General features: G+C 38.1%; 1 protein-coding gene across 1 annotated transcript in view; it reads right to left on the minus strand.

Moving 5' to 3' along the window:
- Positions 1 to 20,105, minus strand: part of me1 (malic enzyme 1, NADP(+)-dependent, cytosolic) — a 94,584-nt gene that overhangs the window by 38,324 nt on the left and 36,155 nt on the right. The window contains exon 3 of the mRNA XM_028471635.1: positions 18,391 to 18,540. Within this exon, the coding sequence (XP_028327436.1) occupies positions 18,391 to 18,540 (150 nt within the window). The remainder of the gene's footprint in view (positions 1 to 18,390; positions 18,541 to 20,105) is intronic.

A 20,105-nucleotide genomic window follows, 5' to 3' on the forward strand; every position in this document is an offset into this window, starting at 1 on the left:
TCTTCAAAACATTTTTGCACCAGAAGAAATCTAGCAACGATAAAAGTTTGATCCACAGTTCCATGGCCAGGAATAAAACTTAACTTTTAAAGGTCCTATATCTTTAAAGATCCTATATCATGCTAAATTAAGACCTTCCAAAATCACCTACAGCCACATATGGGTAATATTTTACATTTTGCAAAATAAAATACTAATTTATTAAGAAATATGACTTATTTTCTCTCAACCCGGAAGTTGAGACGCACAATTTCTCGTGATGTAGCCCTAGCGCCCCCGCAGCATGGGCAACAGGCACGCCCACGAAACTTTGCAAACAGTTCCAGAGATGGAAGAGAGCTCTGTGGAACCTTACGTTTTCGACCCAGTCCGATACTGAATTTGAAGTGCACAAAGTACCACAGAGACCCCCCAGACATTATCTTTTGGTACAAAAACAAAGACCCTACAAAGACGAAGACTCTTTTCCCTGTGCAGACTGGATAAAAAAGGACAATGACCATCCAAAGGGCAGAGAAGCAGCTCAGAGTGCAGGATTATTGAGGATTTCTCAGAGATGCAGGAAGGAAGCCTAATAATATTTGGGGGTGTTTTTGATAAGAACTTAATATTGTAACAAGGTTAAAAGCTCAACAAAGTTGATTTGCATGACATAGAACCTTTAATCTGAGGTTTACCTAATAAAACTTTTCTCTCCAGAACTTTTGCATACACATTACAGAGGACGCCAAGGACAAACCTCTGGTCTGATAACTTAAATATGATAACCCCTTCCCTGTTTCCAACAGCACTAACCATGACATAACGTAGCAAGCAGTCAAAGTCTTACTAAATGTTGTACTGCACTATTAAATAACACATAGCATTGAAAAAATATCTTTAATATTTCTTTTTAGTTTTAATCTCCATTTTATTTCAAACTATCCCTGTGGTTTTTTGCTTGTCAATGTTTTTGGTGACTAAGCTTTTTTTCTCTCTACTTATGGCTGAGCCTTATAACCATTAGTTTTAGAAAATTAAAACACCACAGCCATATGCTTCAACAGGCATTTTTTTTAATGTTAAATAAACTATTTGACCTTTTATTTCCACTAAAAGTGTAAAATTAGCACGTAGCTATTGGCTTATAGATGATCAAATGTTTTTTTGTGCCTCCTTGGCTTGGCTAATGTTAAATTTGTTATGTTTTTCTCTCTATAATTACTACTTTTGTGCATCTACAAAGTATTTCTCCAACTCTTATCTTTCTTCTAGCGTTCATGAGCAATGTTGTAGTTAATTAATATTCTTTTGAAAAATGTGACATTTTTACAAAAACTATCACATCAACTACTGCACAAACCCTTTCCCTAAGAATCTAGTTTCTCATAAGCTTGATCGGTAAAATGTACACGTGCTCATGCGTGCGCGCGTGTGTCAATACAGACATCTAATTTTCTAGATGAGAGAAGGCCCACAAAGCATGGGGCTGTCATGTCTGGCTCCTCCAAGGGGAGAGTGTGTCGACAACACCGAGGCTAAAGAAAACAACCTGATGGCCTGAAACAGCAGAGCCGTTGACCTGCAGCCTGACATCAAACACGCTCCCAGGGGACAGCACAGAGGCTGCTGGATGCCGGCAGGAGGAAAAGCTGCTTTCCACACCATAACCCTGAATCAGACCCTGACGCCTCCAATCACTGACCCGTGTCCACACAAAACACCAGCGGACACGATAACTCAGCATAACCTCACAGTGTTAATCCTCACTACACTGGATATCTTCAATTTCAGGCCTTATACGACCACAAATCAAGATTAAAGCAACTAGTACATTTGTCACAACAGATGCTAAAGTATTGTGTTAGTTTTTAAACAATGGACTGGCAATGGGTGCAAGCGGCTATTGCCCTCAGTATGTTAGAAATAACAGATCAGAATAGTTTTCTATCACAAAGTGCCAAATTGTGATAATATTGACTCAAAAAATACACAAAGTGATCTGTCACTCAAGCATGGTTAACATTTAATAACTGTACAGCAGCAGTATTTCACAAACACTGAGTGGACCACATTAGGCTAATGGGACACATCTCATAAAAGGATTGTTATATGTAATGCAGTGGCGGCTGCTGGTCTTTCATGCAGGGGAAGCTCATTTTCTGCCTACTTCAGAAAATGTATCTGTTTATTTAAATGTGAATTCTAGTAGAATTCACATTTTGTTGTCAACAACTATTTGTAGATTATCACGCACGCACGCGCGTAGCTGCTGCGCGCTGGAGTGTGAGTGTTTGGTCAAAAGTCTCACAACACAAGCAGTAACAGTCTCCACAAACACCAAAAACAGACACTAGGTTTGTCAGAAGTTAATTCGCTATGAGAGGATCAGCAAAGTCTCCGTGTCAACACAGAGCAACGGACTGAAATATTTGAAAAACCTGCCTGTGTGCTTACAACGTCATACTCTCTGATTGGCTCATTTCGCTGTCAATCAAAATTGAATTAGCCTGAGACAGATCATCCAATCATCATCCATTATTCCAGCGTCCGGAACAGACAGATCCAGCCCACTGCTCCATAGACCTCCTGTGAAGCCCGGCGTCCGATGGGCGGGACTAAGTGCGTCATAACCGAGCATTTATCCAATGAGCGTCTAGTTTGACTGCAGTGGATCAACCCCTAAATCATCTCCCATTGAAGTCAATTGAAGCTGAACTTCACCACTGTTTATTAACACTGTGACGCTGCGGTAATGAATGAAGAACGTCACGCTGTCACTGTCAGTTTCCTGTTATAAGAAGCTGATTCTGAACTAAACATACATGTGTTCTGTCATATATTTAGTCAATGAAATGTACACACAACACTACATATTTGACCACTGATTTTAGGGGAAGCTGAGGTTCCCTTGTAGTCTTAAAGCATCCGCCACTGATGTAATGTCATTCTAACAGGCTCCAATGAGAACATGATTTCATGTCACAGATCACTGAGATCCTGGGATATGCACTATAGGATAATTTGTCTAGTAGAGGCTTTCAGTACAGCATGAAACTTGTACTTTATAGGAAAACAGAGAGACGGCCAAGTTACAGTCGGTTTTTGATAATAAAGTGCACTGTTGTGCCATTTGATACGTTTAGTCTGGAAGACCTGTTGATTTTTAAAACAAGTCCAACCAACTCCATCACTACAAATGTAACACTTGAACAGGTCAACAAGTATTAAGGTGTTTGAGGGAACTTCCAGCCTAATAAAGAAAATAGACAATTTCCTATAAAAAAAAAAGAGGATGGTTTACCGTCTATTTCTAGCAGGAACTACCTTAACGCTAAAATGGACCTGAAAGAGATTGAAAAACATCAATTTGTTCTGCTTTTTAATGGTAAAAAGGCCTTGGAGACTAGAATGTTCAGATTTCTGTGCCAGGAACAATTCTACACAACACAACTTTCTAACATACAACTATTATTTTGACAATCAATTAATGATTGTTAACAGTGTAGTAACATAAAGATATGGAAAGCACAAAAGCTAAATGTCCAAAATGTAAGGAATACATAAATAAAGTGAAAATAGTGCCAAAAGATTACTCACAAAGAAAAAAAAGGTCAGAATCATCTACTAGACAGTTTTATCTACAGAATATGACAGTGTGTTTTAATTTTCTGCCTTAAAAACAAGTTTTACAGACAAATAGAAACTGCTTTACACGAACCAAAAGTAGATCTTGGGTCACATGAGGTGAGACGAGGTATCGGGATATTCTGACATGAAAACATTTTATTTTGTCCAATTGTTGACAGTCCTGAGGTTGGTGCTTCTGATGAGAATTGACAAGGTTAAGAGCTTAAGTGTGAAACATTCACCCTACTAATTTAAGGTAACATTTCACTGTGTTTTACATTCATGCCATTTGAGCTGACAGACCAAATTACACCATTAAAAAGGCTGCACACCTCCTGGCTACAAGGATCTTCAAGAGCAAGCAATGGCAAACCCAAAGAAGATTGAACCAAAACACTCACTTACTTGCTTTTCTGTAGCCAATCACTGATTCTTAACTCCAAAGTCAGCACACTTAAATTTAGGTAAACACTTGAGGTTTAGTGAGCCTTCTTTTACAACGGTTCAAACATATCTTAGCCGGTGTGTCATCTTACTGTAAAAGAAGAGTACAACATACAGCTCTGTACAGAGCAATCATCGCGAGACAGAGAGACTCCTGGATTTTAATGTTGTAATGTATCTAACCACAAACTGTTAAACAGTAAAGGCAGCACAATATTTCTGCAATGAGACCTTTGGTTTCAACTTACTCTGCAAAGAGGAATTTAGTAAGTTAATGGCTTTCCATTTGAAAGAGAAAGACTGCTGTTAAAGTATAAATCATTGTGAAAAATGGGGTAACAAAGTGAATTTGTTCCTAGCTGTAAGAATTTCTGCACTTAAAATTGATCTTGATCTTTATATAATGTGCCAGCGGTTAAATAATTATTTTCATGGCCATAAAACATGACAAACAAGAGCAGTCAGAGTGCAAACCTCCGCCAAGCACCAAATAACCTTTTTCCCAAATACTAACAATTACTGTATCTGGATCAGTGATCTTGATGATGGTACGATGATCATTTACACCTGGATTGTAAGTAATTTCTATCTCCATGAATAACAATACAGTAGGTCCAAATGTATGAACACCCCCATCTTTTCAAAGAATTACAATGAAATGTGCACTTTGGATGCAATCCAGAGGAAACTGGGTGGGTTAATAGAGGAACCAACCCAACATTTTGTAAAAATTGATCAGTTACAAACTGAGACATACAATTTTGAAATTTAACCTATGATGAGAGAAAGGATTTTTTTTTTTACTTTTTAAACTGATCCAGAATCAATATATTGATCCGGATCCCCTCCAAAATATAACTCAATCTTCCAAGTCTGTCTTTGGTTAAAATTTTGTCAAAATCCAAATTCTGATGTATCACACCTTATTTGATTTATGTAATCCTGCTGACAGACAAACAAGCAAATAAATATATGCTGGTTAAAATATAATAATAATAATAATAATAATAATAATAATAATAATAATAATAATAATAATAATAATAATAATAAACAATTATAATTATCAATAAATAATAAGGGTGTGACGGAATGGTTAACTCACGATATAACATGAAATACAATATAGGGCTCACACTACAAAATACAATGTAAAAACTGAAAAAATAAAAATTCCAATAAAGAGAAACAAATCTGTAACAATACTTTGTTGATTAAAAACAATTGCAAAACTGCAAAAGTTGGAGACAGTGTGTGGGAGTGTTTTGCTTCACAAAGAAAGAATGAAAAGGAATGTGCCAATCCAACAGTTTTTTATTTTTTTATTATTACTCATTTCTGGAACAAAAGTTTTGAAAGTTGCTATTTGAACCCGCCAGAATAAATCCAAAATGTTTTCGGTGCATCATTCACTACACACAAACAACTTATGAGTATATGGGGCATCTGCTTTGTCCGCCATCTTATAAATATTGCGGTCTTTTGATTTTGTTACATTCCTAATAAATAAATAAAACATGTCTCATTTCCTTTATTGCAGCAGTAAATACACTTTATTTCGTCTGAATGGGTCTTAATATCTCCTTACAGTTGTTGGACTTGTTGTTTGACACAAACACAATGAGCTCTTCTCCCTCCCTGGTCTCCCACCCTTGATGGTACGCTCAGCTAATGAGGATTCCATCACATTTATACAAGCATTCAACACGCCATCTAAATCCGCCTCGCATTCTCTCGCTCTCTCACAAGTGAGAGCCAGTTTAACTTCCTGGCTTCAGAAGTAAAACCCACCCCCTCCTCATTCCACCACAGCCCACTGAAGTCATGGAGTCCAGCCATCCACAAATAACAACTAATCTTCCCTTGGGAAGCAGCTCAATAGGGCCAGTGAGGGCATGTCTCAAAAATTCCTGGCCAAAATGAAGTTCAGCCAATCTGATCGGCCTTTCATCACTTTCGGGTAACATGCTGAGTCAAAACCGAAAAAAGACATTAAATCTTTGTCACAGACCAATATGAAGGCAACTAAAATAGAATCCAGACAACTTTTTCGTCTGATGGAAGTCGAGAGTTCGGACCACTGCTGTGGATGTCCAGTTTGTCTCAATGACCTTACATAACTGAAGCCGCTTCCAGCTCCAAGGTCCTGCTAAAAAAATCAGCGGAATAGGTTCTGAAGTCAGCTGGTTATGAGTTTCAGCCCTCTGCCACCACGTTTTCCATTGCTTAGCCTTTTCACACTCCTCCTGACATTCAAGGCCTGCCAATGTGGGAAGCAGGGTCCCATTTAAAAGCAGTTTGCTTTGCTTCTGTCTGTTTTGTGTGGGCGTCTGGTTAGTGTTAGCAAAAGGAACAGAAGACGGAGTGAGAAAAGACTACAAAAATAGCATGATGTCTTCTAAGAAACTGTAAAACTTGGGCAGTTTTCTCTAACAACAAAAAGCTGATCAAAGTTTTAAAACCCTTGATTACTGAAAGACTGACACTGACTTATGAACTGCATGCACATACGCTTATTTATTACCACATACAAGCTACAAACATTCCCTAGAAACACAGAGTTAATAAAAAAAAACATTTTTTCCTATTTTTCCTCACCTTTATGTTGAGAGTTAACAGTTGGTACTGATGAGAATAATCTACACCGAGTTGTTAATAGATTCAGACAAAACTGAAAAAAGTACTATACCGAGCATCACATAGAGTTAATAGTACACATGTGGACCATAAGTTTAGTGATTAGCATGATGGTCCATTCTAGATAATTCCAGATAATAAAAAGCTGGTTTAATTTATTTGACAAGAACTTTTTCTTGAAGTGTCTGTTGACTATACTTTTTCATCAGACTAACGTTGACTGAGACTAAATGTCAACAAAATGACTAAAACTATGACTAAAAATCTTTTGGACCAATATTGCGATTGCGATTCGATTTGCAATTTTTATATTTGATATATTTAAATGTATAGACTGCTAAAACGATGAGTGAAAGAAGTTATGCTAATTGTAGACTGTTCTTGCGGAAATTGCCCCACATTAGAACAAAACACATTAATCTACTTTAAAAAATATTTGGTTTTATGTGGACAGCGCCCTCTTCTGGAGGAATCAGAGAGTGTCTCTCTAAACACTTCAGGATCTGCTTAATGGAAACTCAGACTTTTTATCGGTTGCAGTTGAATCTGAGATTGCAAGGCTCCGCCATTCTGTTTGGTGAACATCACTCAAACGCCAGAGACAGAAGAGAAAAAACTCAGCCTCATGAGGTTACGTTATTGCGGTAGTCAAAATCTCAATTGCGATTCGATATCAATAAACCTTGTAGCCCTACTGCCTGGCAGTCCCAACCTCGGCATCCTTCTACCGATATACTCAGTGTCCCTTCTCTACATGTCCAAACCATCTCAGTCTGGCCTCTCTGACTTCATCTTCAAAACATGTAATATGTGCCGTCCCTCTGATGTTCTCATTCCTGTTCCTATCTATCAAAAAAAAAAACATCATCTTTATCTCTGCTACCTCCAACATTGCCTCCTGTCTTTTCCTCAGTGCCACTGTCTCTAAACCATACAACATGGCTGCTCTAACTACCGTCTGCACACCTTTCCACTCATTCTTGCTGATACTCTTTGATCAGACATCACACCTGACACTTTTCTCCACCCGTTCCAGCCTGCTTGCCCATGCTTCTTCACCTCTCCTCCTCCTCTCCTATCCAGGGCACCTGCTCTCCCATCAAAGTCCATGGAACTTTCTGTCCAACCTCATCTGTCATTCTGTTCATCAAAGCTAATTCTTGATGCAGATTTTTCTAGATCAACAAAGACACAATGCAGCTCCCTCTTGACCTTCTCTGTACCTCTCTGTCAATATTGTCAAAGCAAACACTGCATCTGTAGTACTTTTTCTGTATTTGCATTATTCTATGCGACCCAAATCTCACAATGCAATGCACACTTGTGTCTGAAATTCAAGACAAACAACTATTTAACAACAAAGCTATTGTTTATGTGGAGTCAACAAATTTGCCAGCTGCAATTTCAACCTTTACAAGTGAATTGTCCCATTATTTGAAAGAAATACCAATTTATCCATCTGTGTTACAAAAAAAAGTTATCTATCGTCCCCAGTATCTGCCCCACTTTAAATAAATGATTAACTTTTGATGTGATTATCTGCATATTTTGAGGAATAACAAAGAAAAATGGGCAATCACAGAAACACTTTTTTATCGTATTGATTAATTTAGTAACTCCAGTGAACACAAGATACTGTACATGTTTCTGGTCTATCATCAAAAGAAACTACAGTCCCTGTACCAAAGCCATGTTACCCTAATCCTTGTATAGCCTTTAAAGAACCTTGCTTATCCTCAGTAAGATGGGTTGAATTATGACTATACTCTACTGCTTGACAGGAAAAGAAGAAAAGCTCATGTTCTCAGCATCATCTGATTTCCCAGGAGCTCCATCTGAATCTACATTTGCATTAAGCATATACAATCTCCTCCAATAAAAGCATCAGAGAAACAGACGAAGACATTCAAAGGAGGGAAAGGCATGTGCACACAACTCAATAGTCACAACCCTTCATTATTGCATTATGTATGTTTTATTAGATCTTCCAGCTTGGTGGCAATTTTGCAAAGAAAGAAACTTTACCTGCTCAACTTAAAGTATCAAGCATCCAAATATCAGGTCATACTTCTGACGGCACTGTAACACAGCCAAAGTTAGGGCAAGTGCGGATGAAACAGTCATAACAGAAGCTTTTGGTGCTTTTTCAATACTTCCATTAACTAGGGAGGTGAGACTGTTAAGTTCCATAAAGTAGTAAAGTCATAACATGCCAGACATTGTGGAATTTCATGCGTTCGAAGCTATTAGGCCTGTCTTAGTGCAGATAGCGGAGTATGATTAATGTGTCATCTGTTGACTTGGGACTCAATGGTACAAAGGAGTATCTGAGGTCAAGACGAGGCTGACCTACTTTCAGACATCAGGGTTCTTCTGTAGCTGAGGTTGTCAACAACTGCATCAATGTATGTAGAGGTACTAAATTACAAAACAGGTTTACATAAGATAAAATAAATTGGGCAGAATCTGTTTGATGGCATTTAATAAAAAAGTAGACATTTGTAGATAGGAAAGAGCTTTCCTTATGTCAACAAAGTTTTTTTAGTTTTTGTTCACACTTTAAGGTACCCCTGTCATCTGAGTAATAGAAATAATTCCATGGGTTGGCTTAAAGACAACAAACTGTTGAGCCCATTTGTGCTCACTATTTTTCACTGCCCATTTCAGTTTCTTTACCATATAGGAAGAAATTAATTTTTCAGCACTTTCAAAGGTTTGTTTTAGATGTTATCAGATGCGATGCTGCCCACAAAGAACACTTGGTTGTTTAGTATGGTCAAAGGCACACGGCCTAATGCTTATGTCAGTTCTGTAGTTTGTGGTTTCAAACCAGACTCTGAAATCCTAAGCCATAATGAAAGGAAATTATATACGTTTCACGCTAAAACATTTGGAATGGTTGATTTATTTAAAGTCTTTCTGAGGTTATAGCTTCTGCTCTTTTTGACAAATCTGTCCACACAAGTCACTCCTACAAACTTGGAGTACTCTAGGGTTATCCCACATGAATACATCCATAAATACATATGCATCACATTCCTGTACTGTATGACATCACACATACCAGTCTGCCTGTTCCATGTCACAGATGACTAAGGCCAGTACAGGTCAGCAGTGGGAAATGACTGCTGATCCATTGCCAACATGACAACCATCTCCAGGAGAGATACCACCATCATTCGAGCAACTGAGTCACACATTTTAGCTGACAGGTGTAATAAAAAAATCATATACATTTGTTTCACTTTCTAGACTCTTCTCAGGTTTATAGGAGCCTGTAGCAATAATTGTAGGGGAAGGAAAACACTGGTAAACCATAAGGACAGGAGGAAGTAATCATCAGCATATCATTTTTATTGTTCCACCACTTTTTCTCAAGGCTGGCAGATAAAGCTTTCTTGCATAATATGAGCATAGCTGTTGGCTACTCTATCAGCTGTTATTGTACTTTACAATCAATGTGAATGTGCTCAATTCTTTTGAAGCACTGGTAATAAAATATGAATTGTAACTTTACCTACTATTGCACTGCTTGGTTTTTCACATCTGGACAAAAACAATCAATTTTTTAACGTGTGTAACACATGCTGAAAACTTTTGCATTCAAGCTTCCTGTGGGTTTGGTTTGAATCTACAAACCAGACTGAGAGACATTGCAAGTTTCATGGCACGTGCTCGTCCCATTTTCCACTCTGTGATGGTAAAAAATTGTCTGTGCAGCAAAGTCTTAGCAGAGGCTGCAGAGTGAGTGGAGGCATGTATCAGACCTGCATGCTTTAATTTGTTCAGGATGCAAATGTAGGCTCCACTAATTGCATCACTCAGCAGAACCACTGAACCAGAATTACATGACTTGAAAGAGAAAAACAGTACGTGATTAGATTGGTTCACTTTGGAGAGAGCTATGGCACAGTATGTGGACTAAAACTAATTTATGGGAAGAAAATCTCATGTAAATCTTTCCTAACCCCCAATTTCCACTGGATGCGGCTCCGCTGCGTTACGTCACTGCCACGCCAAGCTGATAGGTTTCAACTTTAGTCTATGTGTTAATTTCCACCGCGTCCGCTGTGCTGCATGTCTGCTCCTTCCCAGCTCCCGACAGTCCGATGCCCTCCGCCAGACATACACAGGGCTTCTATTTCTGGCAGACACCGGAGCACGACGCATCAGTCAGCACAGAGTAAATGAAGCTAAACAGGAAATTAAGCACGTATTTCGCAATAAAATATCGGGTTACTTTTCAAAATAAAACACTTCAGATTATATTTCAAGTAACTACATCACCAACGCGTCATAATGTGTAAAAACAAAATCACATTCACTGTATTGTTTCCTCTCATACTGTAACTGCACTGTAAACTGCAGCAACTTTGATTTAGTTCATGTTTTAATGGTGCAGTTTTATCTCTTCTCTGTTGGCTGTTGCTAAAAAATGTGGCTATGACAAATCCAGAGAGTCCAACCTTCTTGTTCTCCTTCATTAGGAACACTGACCTGTTTATTGTTGCGTTTATAACACATACTTTTAACTGCGTTGTCGTGCAATTATATAAATATCGTGAGAACTGCTCTGTCACGTCCAAACGGAGTGCACCGTGGCACACTCAAAACGCAACCGGTGGGGATTACCGGATGGCAGACAGGATGGCAAAACCGTATCGGTACCGTGGCGCAGCGGAGACGTATCCAGTGGAAACCCTTAGTAAGACTTCATATCTATTCTGTCTGTGATATTTCAAGGCTCAGAACACACCACAAAGACTGCCAAAGAATCAGGACGCTCATTCCCTGCTTTCTTGGTAGATCACTTGCTTTTACAGAAAAAGACAGACAATAAAGAACACATTATTCAACAATAGGGTTCACATCAGTGCATCATTCGCTTTGGAACCTGACTATTGAAATATCAACTCAGAACTGGTGTTGAAAAACATCTTGGCTAAAGGGTTGCACCAGATAATGTCTGCCAAAATAAACCTTCATGGTTCTCGAGGCCAGTCCCATCTTCTTTCACTTAGGGATAATTATAACAGTTTTATCTAAGGTACTACAATCCTCAAGTAATAGTTAAATTTCTCTTCGTGTCTACACAGATATTGTAACAGTGAAAGGAGTTCAAGGGAATAAATAAAGACCATCAGATTTACTCAAATGTATCTGAATTCCTTTGCCTTAACTGGCTGAAATTCATCTCCATACACGATCTCTATGTAGCTGTACATGGGCCTTCAAGCTCAGAGTGGAATTATTTCCAAATGTTTCCCATGTTCTTCACTGAGGTCAGAGCAATTTAAAAATATTTCCCAGCATCCCCAGTTTTTTTTAAAAAAAGCACAGAATAAGTTTCACTCCCAAATGACTAGAAAAAGAAATAGCAATGACTCATTTTCAGAAAACAAATATCACAGTCTTTTGCTGGGGAAGAAATATGTCAATTCTTTCTGAACTAATGAAAAGTTGAGGTGGTCAGTGTTTTCAAGCAATATTTTGTCCACTGAAGACAAATAACTTAAACAGTGACAAGTGAAAACACTCAATACAGAACAATGAGGCTGATTAATCAATTACCACTCACCACGACCAACTGTAATGAACAGAAAATTTTGTCTCACGATAATAAGAGGAGACAGGAAAAGCCAGAATATGGTCAACATGGACGCCCTACATAAAGTCAAACAGTGAGATGCAGTGCTTAAAAAAATACTTAATACTTAAACACTTGATCCCATGTGTTTAGGTATTCCTGCATTTTACCTGACAGACAGCTATAGCAGCACATACTGGCCGACCTTTCACGCTTAACCTGGAATTCACTAATGGGCTAGCACTGGTCATCCATCACCGTCAGTAAGATGGATTGGTTTGTGTCACCTCACTCAAGAGCCCCTTGACTTTTGCTCTAAAAGAGCCTATTAGAAGCATATTTAGACACTCCTTAAAAGTTCACGACACATGATATTTACTTTCATGCTGAATTTTAGATCATTTCTCACCTACAAAACATTATAATTAATGGCAAGTCCCTGGCAGGTTGAACAAGAAGAACCTGTGTGCAATGAAGACAAACTAAGCGTGCCTGTTAAACACTGGCTCTGCTCTCCTGCTAACAAAGTCCCACATGTAAGCGTGTCCACGAAGCTTTTAACGATGTCAATGTGCCCTTTTTCTCTGGTTCTGCTTCCTGCCTTTGCCTCGTCTGACGAGCAGTGAACCGGCTGTGTTTTAGCACTTAATGGTGCTTGACCTTTGACATCTGATATAGAGGCTGCTGTCTAAATGTTTAGTCTCAAAAAAGCAGATTAGCAGGTAAACTTCAGCGGGACATGAGACGGTTGCAGCTGCTCCCACACAGAAAGTCTTTATACCTGGAAAGCTACTGATTAGAGGCCTAATCTGCTGCTCTGGTGGTCCGATTGTAAGGACCACCACATGCTCCTGTACACACATGCACAATACAGGGACACACACATGGTGGAACCAAACAACTGCTTTCATAAAATGTTTGATAAATTGTCTTGCATTTTCCATTCCCCCTCAGACACGCCTAGCAATGAATGAATGGAAGATATCCGCCTGTTCTTCAAGCACATAAATAAACAAACATACAAAATGAAGCAATTGGCATCTTTGCAATTACAGAGAATGAAGCCAAGTTGCAGAACAATAAATATACTCAAATTATCACGTAGTCCATGGGAAGGAAAATTATCACAGACAGTCCATATGCATGGACTTTTGCATTGCCTGACCATTACATTGTTGTATCCAAAAAAATAAAAGTTGAGTTTGACAATGAAATTTTTTTTCAATCAGATTGTTGTGTTTAAAAGCAAATCCATTGTTGTTGCAGACACCTCAATAAATAAATAAACTATTTTAATTAAACTATTGAGAGTGCAATATATAATACAAATAGTAGAGCAATGAATGTTTTCAAAATCACTAAAATTTCAAACTTTGACTTCTTTGAGTTTTCATGAAACTTTTGAAGTGTTATAAATTGCGTAGGTTTGTTTAGGAAGGTCATACAGGCAAACCCCATTATTAGAATTTTTTATCTATTTATCAAAAGCCAAATAATAAAACGTTTGTTGTATTATTTGTGTCATTTTTTTTATATTCATACATGAGAATGGTGTTTTGTCTAGTCTCACATACAAATATCAAATAAAGACTTTTTTTTTAATAACAAACATTTATTACAATTATGGTTATGTTAGGACAGTACAAGGATTTAGTCCAGTTGGGATTTTGTCAAAGATTCCTCTTTCCCATCACAGTGGAAGGAAAACCCTTTTGTCGCTTAAACTCTCTTTGAAGATGTTTCCCTCTGTCTTTGCTTATTGTACGTAAAAAACAAACACACGACATCACCCAACGGTAAACCACTTTTGTCTTCTCTGATCTTATATTGTTTATTATTCAGACATTACTGAGGCTAAAGGTGGTTCTCCTCATTTGCAGACACTCTTGGGATAAAGTGAATTGTAATAATCTAGACCCTTTTCTTTACCGTGTAATGTTTTTTTTCAGATTAAACACTCGTGGAAAGCATCCACGACGCCCCACCCAGACCCACCATTTTAATCAAGGCCCACCCAGGTGCTGTTCATTCAATAACAAGCCCAAGGAAAACTTTGAGCAAAAGATTTTCAGCCAATCAGCAGCTTGCATCCCACATGTGGACTCTAAAGCCCGCCCACAGGAAGTCGTTGTCCTCATGCTGCGTTCAATGTGACAGAACATTCGTTAATCGACCGTGGGTAGCCACTTAGAGCCGGAGCCCCTACAAGGTTAATTCGAACTTCCTCTAAGAATCATTTGACGGCACCCGTGCAGAGCCACATGTTGGTGGAAAAACAGTGATTAAAGGATTTTAATGCCGAAAACTTTAGGAAATAATATACAATATCCACTACATTCACAAATGAATTAACGCTGATGTGGAACACAGTAATGCAGGTTTTATTTACAATACATTAATCACCTTGAATGCCTTGTTGCTAAATTATGCTACATAATGTCGCCTTGCTTGTGGGGCCAATATAAAAATTCTATTCAAAATAACCATAGCTTTAATCACACAAATATTATTGCCTTTATTGTAATTTCTCAGAATTTTTGAATTAGAAGCAGAGTTCAGAGTTGCCTTGTCAGTGTTGCAGAAAAGCGCTGAAATGGAGTTGAAGGAAAACACATTGATTTTGTGGGATTTTTGGGGCTTATTTTTATTGGCCCATCCAGTTTTCTGGGGGCCCACCAACAATCAACAACCTGGAGCTGCTACTGGTGGAAAGGAAGACTTTTTCCAACATCTCCACATCAACATTCCCAGCATTAACATTATTTCTGCATCAGCCACTAGGCCAGTAATTATCTCATGTAGCATAACTATGATTTTTCTCATGGCAAAAATATAGTGTTCTGATTTAAATCAGACAGCAAGAGGGCTCTTTGCCCTTAAAGGGTAAGTACACCCCTGTCTTCTGCTGAGCTGCCACTAGGAGGGAAATTCAATTGATTATGGGCGTTACTGCTGTAGCAGTAAGACACGTCCAGCTACTTTCAGTAACCGCCCCCTCCCCTCCGTCCCTGCACACACAGAATCAAAAACCATCACAACTGCTAGCCAACGAGCTAAACATGTGAATCCACCTACGCTCTACAGTTTGCAAGGAGGTGGGTGTCAGGTTTTATAGGACAGTTAAAGTGATGACGCAGGGGTTTCAAAAGCTTATCGTTCAACCAATAGCAAAATTAAGTTGTAATAGCAGACGTTCAACCCTTAGTGGCCAATATATCGGACATTTTACAGCTAAATACGCAAAATAAAAATACTTTTACTAAAATGTCAAGAGTGGGACTAGGATCAATCAACAGCACTACTTAATACCCAAATACACATATATTCAGCAGAAAAAAAGTTGGTTTTTACTTACTCAGTTGATGGGCTAGCATACCATAGCTAAAGAAGGGTACTGCTTTAAGGTGGAGTGAAAACAAAATCTCTTATCTTATCTAATTCTTATCTGCTTAAAAAGGAAAAAGCAATTAGTTCTTTGGAAATAGTTCAACATTACTTTCATCTAGATCAAAAATATTGTCAAATGTCCATGATGGAGATCTGCCTTCTACATAATTAAAACAGATCATTAAAAAAATGCAGCAATGTGCATTTTCATACATAATCAAGCCTAAAAAAACTAAATTAACAGAAATCCCCTTTAAAAAGTTTATTGTTATAATTACTTGGCTTAGCTCTGAGGGGACCAGTCCAAGTATGGAGATCAACAGAATGCATTGAAAATAAATCCTGTTGTCATTTTGGTGTGAGAAGAACAAAATGATTTCCCACACTGTCGCACAGGAACAAGAAAAAAAGACAGCTTGTTGGACAGATTATAAAGTAATGTGGCCAGGATTGTATAGCTTCCCAAGTATCTTGTGAGGTATGTAATGAACGGCAAGGACAACATTAGAAAAGCTGTGGTTTGACAGCTAATTAAAAGCATCTAAGAAAATACACCAATACAAAGCATCCGTGAAAACTCTGATTTCAGCACAGCTGCATAAAAAAATGAAAAGTCAGGAAAAACAGTCAGAAAACTTGTAAAAATACTTTTACGCTTTTTACAGTGTAGCTCCATTTTTAAGGAGTGCTTTGCTCTGTCCAGTGTGATCCGTGTTTCAGTCTACAAATGTAGTACATGATCGAGAACCTATGCAAGTGTATTTGTGTGATTGTTCATGTGATTTACGTTTGTTGTTATGAAAGTGAAGAATAAGTCAGATACTAGTTTGGAGGAGGATATATTTTGCGTACCTTTCAGGTCAGCGTGAGAAAAAGATAACCACTTTTAGTTTGGTGGCTTTTAGACAATAATTGGTCAGTGTTGATGTGTATTCATAAGTGAGATCAAGAGCATGGAAGGCAAGTTTGGTTTGAGGGTGTTGTGTCTTTGAGCATTTCAATTGCAGCAGAATCATTCATGAATGTCTCATTGTGTCTCTGATCCTATGCTGTATTGTGGGTCTCATTATTTTGCATCATAGATTAGCTGGATGTCTCTTTCTTTGGCATCCTTGAGTATCATTAATCACTGTCGACTCTGCGTTACTGAAGTTTAGCAACTGGCCTTTAACTTCCAAGCCAGGATGTCAAATACAACAAAAAACCACAGCTTAGAAATAAACACTGCCTGCCTGATGTCCTTGCTTCCAATCATTAATAGCAGAAACACACATACCTGTACTGGATTATTGTCAGTAGAGGTACTGTATTTGCAACATTAGTAATTGAGCCTAAGAGCAAATGAAGGACAGTGTAAAAAGGTTGGCCTTGTCCCTACATCAATGTTTATCATAACCTGAATGGGGTCAAGTGCCACAACTACAATCCAAGTAAAACAGTGCAGAGTCCTGAACCCCATCAGTAAGAATGAGAACAAAATGGAAATAAGAAGAAATATGGACCATATGTTGCCATATGAAAGACAACAGAGAAGAGCAGCGGTATGTGTGCATGAGGGTGTGTGCAATGCAAGAGAAAGTGTATCTATAATAGAGCAGGCAACATGCTAGAAAAGCTGTAAACACTATAAGGAGCTAGAAGGAGTCTACTCAAGCTGAACTCGCTCAAAGTTCAACAATGGTTGACTGTGAATATAGCAACAATATAATAATGCAGATAAGGCTGAATGGTATTAATGATGATACGAGCATGCTGCGACCTTTTCGAAAATCTGACATTGTTGCAATATCTACTGTTGCCTTGTTGTCCCAAGTGGGGAGAAGTTGTCTGCTTTTATCTGTTAAAACTATGAGTAAATCCCTATCAAAAAGCACTGAAAGAAAATAGAAGAATTGCTACATAGAGTACACAGAGGTTCTGTGCTTAGGACGGTATTTTAAGTTGAAGTTTATAAAAAGGATTTCTCAGCTGTTGCAATGCTGAAAGTAATGGCGGTATCAAAACAATGACTCACACACAGATGTCTACATCTGTTCCCACTGCCTTCTTGTAGGAAAAACCCAGCAGGGTTCCTAAATCAACAACAGGAAAAAAAATCTGCTCTTCAATTTAATGGATTATTTCCCCCAACAGATTCCGATAAGCTTCTTATAATCGACTTCCAAGTCTTTCCTATCTTTACATTCAACATTTATCGAAGGTGTTTGTCTTTTTAAATTCTAACTTTCTCAACCTAATGTAAAACTTGTCATCGTCAAATCTTTGTAATTTGATATATATTCCACTACATTCATTATTTCAATCCACATGATGAACATCTGTTTAGTAAAGCAGTGGAGGATTACTGCCACCATGTTTTAAAGTTACTGTAGCTGGGTTTTCATTAGATTTTCGCAAAATAAAAGTGATATTTCTAAATGTCGACAAAGTATAATTGCGCTTTGAACGTGTTTCCATTGAACGTTGTTTTTGGCAGGAGACTCGCAACTCCCATGAATCTCAGTTTTTTTTGCGGTATTTAGATTTTGCACATTTCCAAGGGTAATGGAAATCCAGCTTTTGATTGATTAAATACTATCTCAACCTGAGTAGATTTTATTCGAGACAGTGATGAACATTTGGGGAAAATAACCTTAAACCTCCTTGGAATTTGGCTTGGATTTTTGGTTTTTAATGTATAAACCAAGACAGCAAAAAAACAAACAAACACTTGAAGTCTTACTTACCTTGGCCTTCTAAATATGTGGCCGTACAGCTGGCAGGCCAGGCCCACGGTGGGTGTGTAAATGATAGGCATGAACCTTTCGACGTTCGACATTATCACACGATAAAAGAGCTTCTCATTGCGGTCCTGGAGTCCCATCAGGAACACATATCTGGAGGTGACAGAGAGGAGCAAGGTGGGAAGCACAGTGTATTAATCTTTACCATCAGGACTGAAAGCTGCTCAACAGGAGAGCGTTCTATTGAAGTCAGATGTTCAATCCTGGGTGTTTTCGAGTAAGATATCATTTATAAATGCTTGAAATAAAGAACTGGCCTATATGAAAACTGTGGAACAAAAACCACTTAGAACCAGAATGCAAAGACCAGAAAAAAGGAGGAAAACAAATCATTTGTTTTGGATATATCATATAATCAATGAAATATAATATCAATGAAAGACATCTTTGCGTGTGTCGGAAATAACTTAGAAAAATATACAAATTAGCACTTTGACAGTCTACACACACCCTAAGCTCTGTTTGATTGCATGCAAGATGAAAGTTTGCATATGACCTTGATTAGGGAAAGTACGCCAAAATCAATTTTTTTTCTCCTAATCAGAGAAGTTTCCATGGAACCATGAGCACAAAGTGCCTCTTGATGAGCCAGTAACAAGTATGCACATGCCGTCTGCTATAGATTAGCTCACAACAGATGCATGAAGTATCGTAGCTACAGTAGATTTCATAAATTTACATTCTCATAAATATTTCAGGAATTTCCAGGAATTTCCGTTGCTGTTCATACTATTATCATGTATGTGTCTTAATGTTACCTTTTTTCCCCACAGTGGCTTTAAATTTAGTTACTATCTTTTTTCCCAGACATTCGATTACTGGGAAACTCCTTACAGTAGTTATCTCTTTGCTGATAAATGCAGGAGCCAGTCCTTGTTGTAAATATTTCAACATGGAAAGGAATCCAGCTTCATTCTCTTCTTTAAAAAAAAAGAAAAAAAGAAAAAGAAATATTTTATGATTAGTGCATGGAATACCTGGAGATAAAGCTGTACATACCAGTGCTTGAAGGAAGCTTGCACCAAAAGAAAACCTATAGTACAAACACAATTAAATGGTCCTCATGCTCAGAAAAAAAAAACAACGTAGTAAATAATTTTTTTGTTTTAATGCACAGCTTTCTGCCCTTCTATGGATTTGAGTATGTGTTGACTGACTTTGGATCTGTGAAACCTAGTGAAAGACAATCACAGGCATGTTTAGCATGTGCCCATGCAAACAATTCTACTGTATTATTAATATTTCAACAAAATACATTTTGGAACAGTTCCCGGCAAACAGCAGCCGGAAGTCCGCATTCAGCCCCCAAATCATTTATAAGCGAAACCAGGGATGTGTGACTACCTCGCTATGTGTAAAGTGGTTTGGTCAGCATGTGCAAGTGGGCTGTTGTGTCCATACAAAGGATGAACAAATACTGTTGGCCTTTGCCTTGTGCCTCAGGTTGAGGAAGGGTCGAATACCGAGGATTAAGTGTTCAAATTTGTTCATTCAATCCTGAAAAAAGCATTTTGAATAACTATTAACATAATGTTACTGTGTAAAACTGTTTTATATCAAAGAGTAACAAGAGTCATCAACAGAGAAAAACTTTGGCTCAAGAAGGGTTGTCAACTGATAAAAGACTCTGGGAACCAAAATCCTGGCACTGACATTTC

This window comes from Gouania willdenowi, chromosome 16 (assembly GCF_900634775.1).
Source record: "Gouania willdenowi chromosome 16, fGouWil2.1, whole genome shotgun sequence".
Lineage (NCBI taxonomy): Eukaryota > Metazoa > Chordata > Actinopteri > Blenniiformes > Gobiesocidae > Gouania > Gouania willdenowi.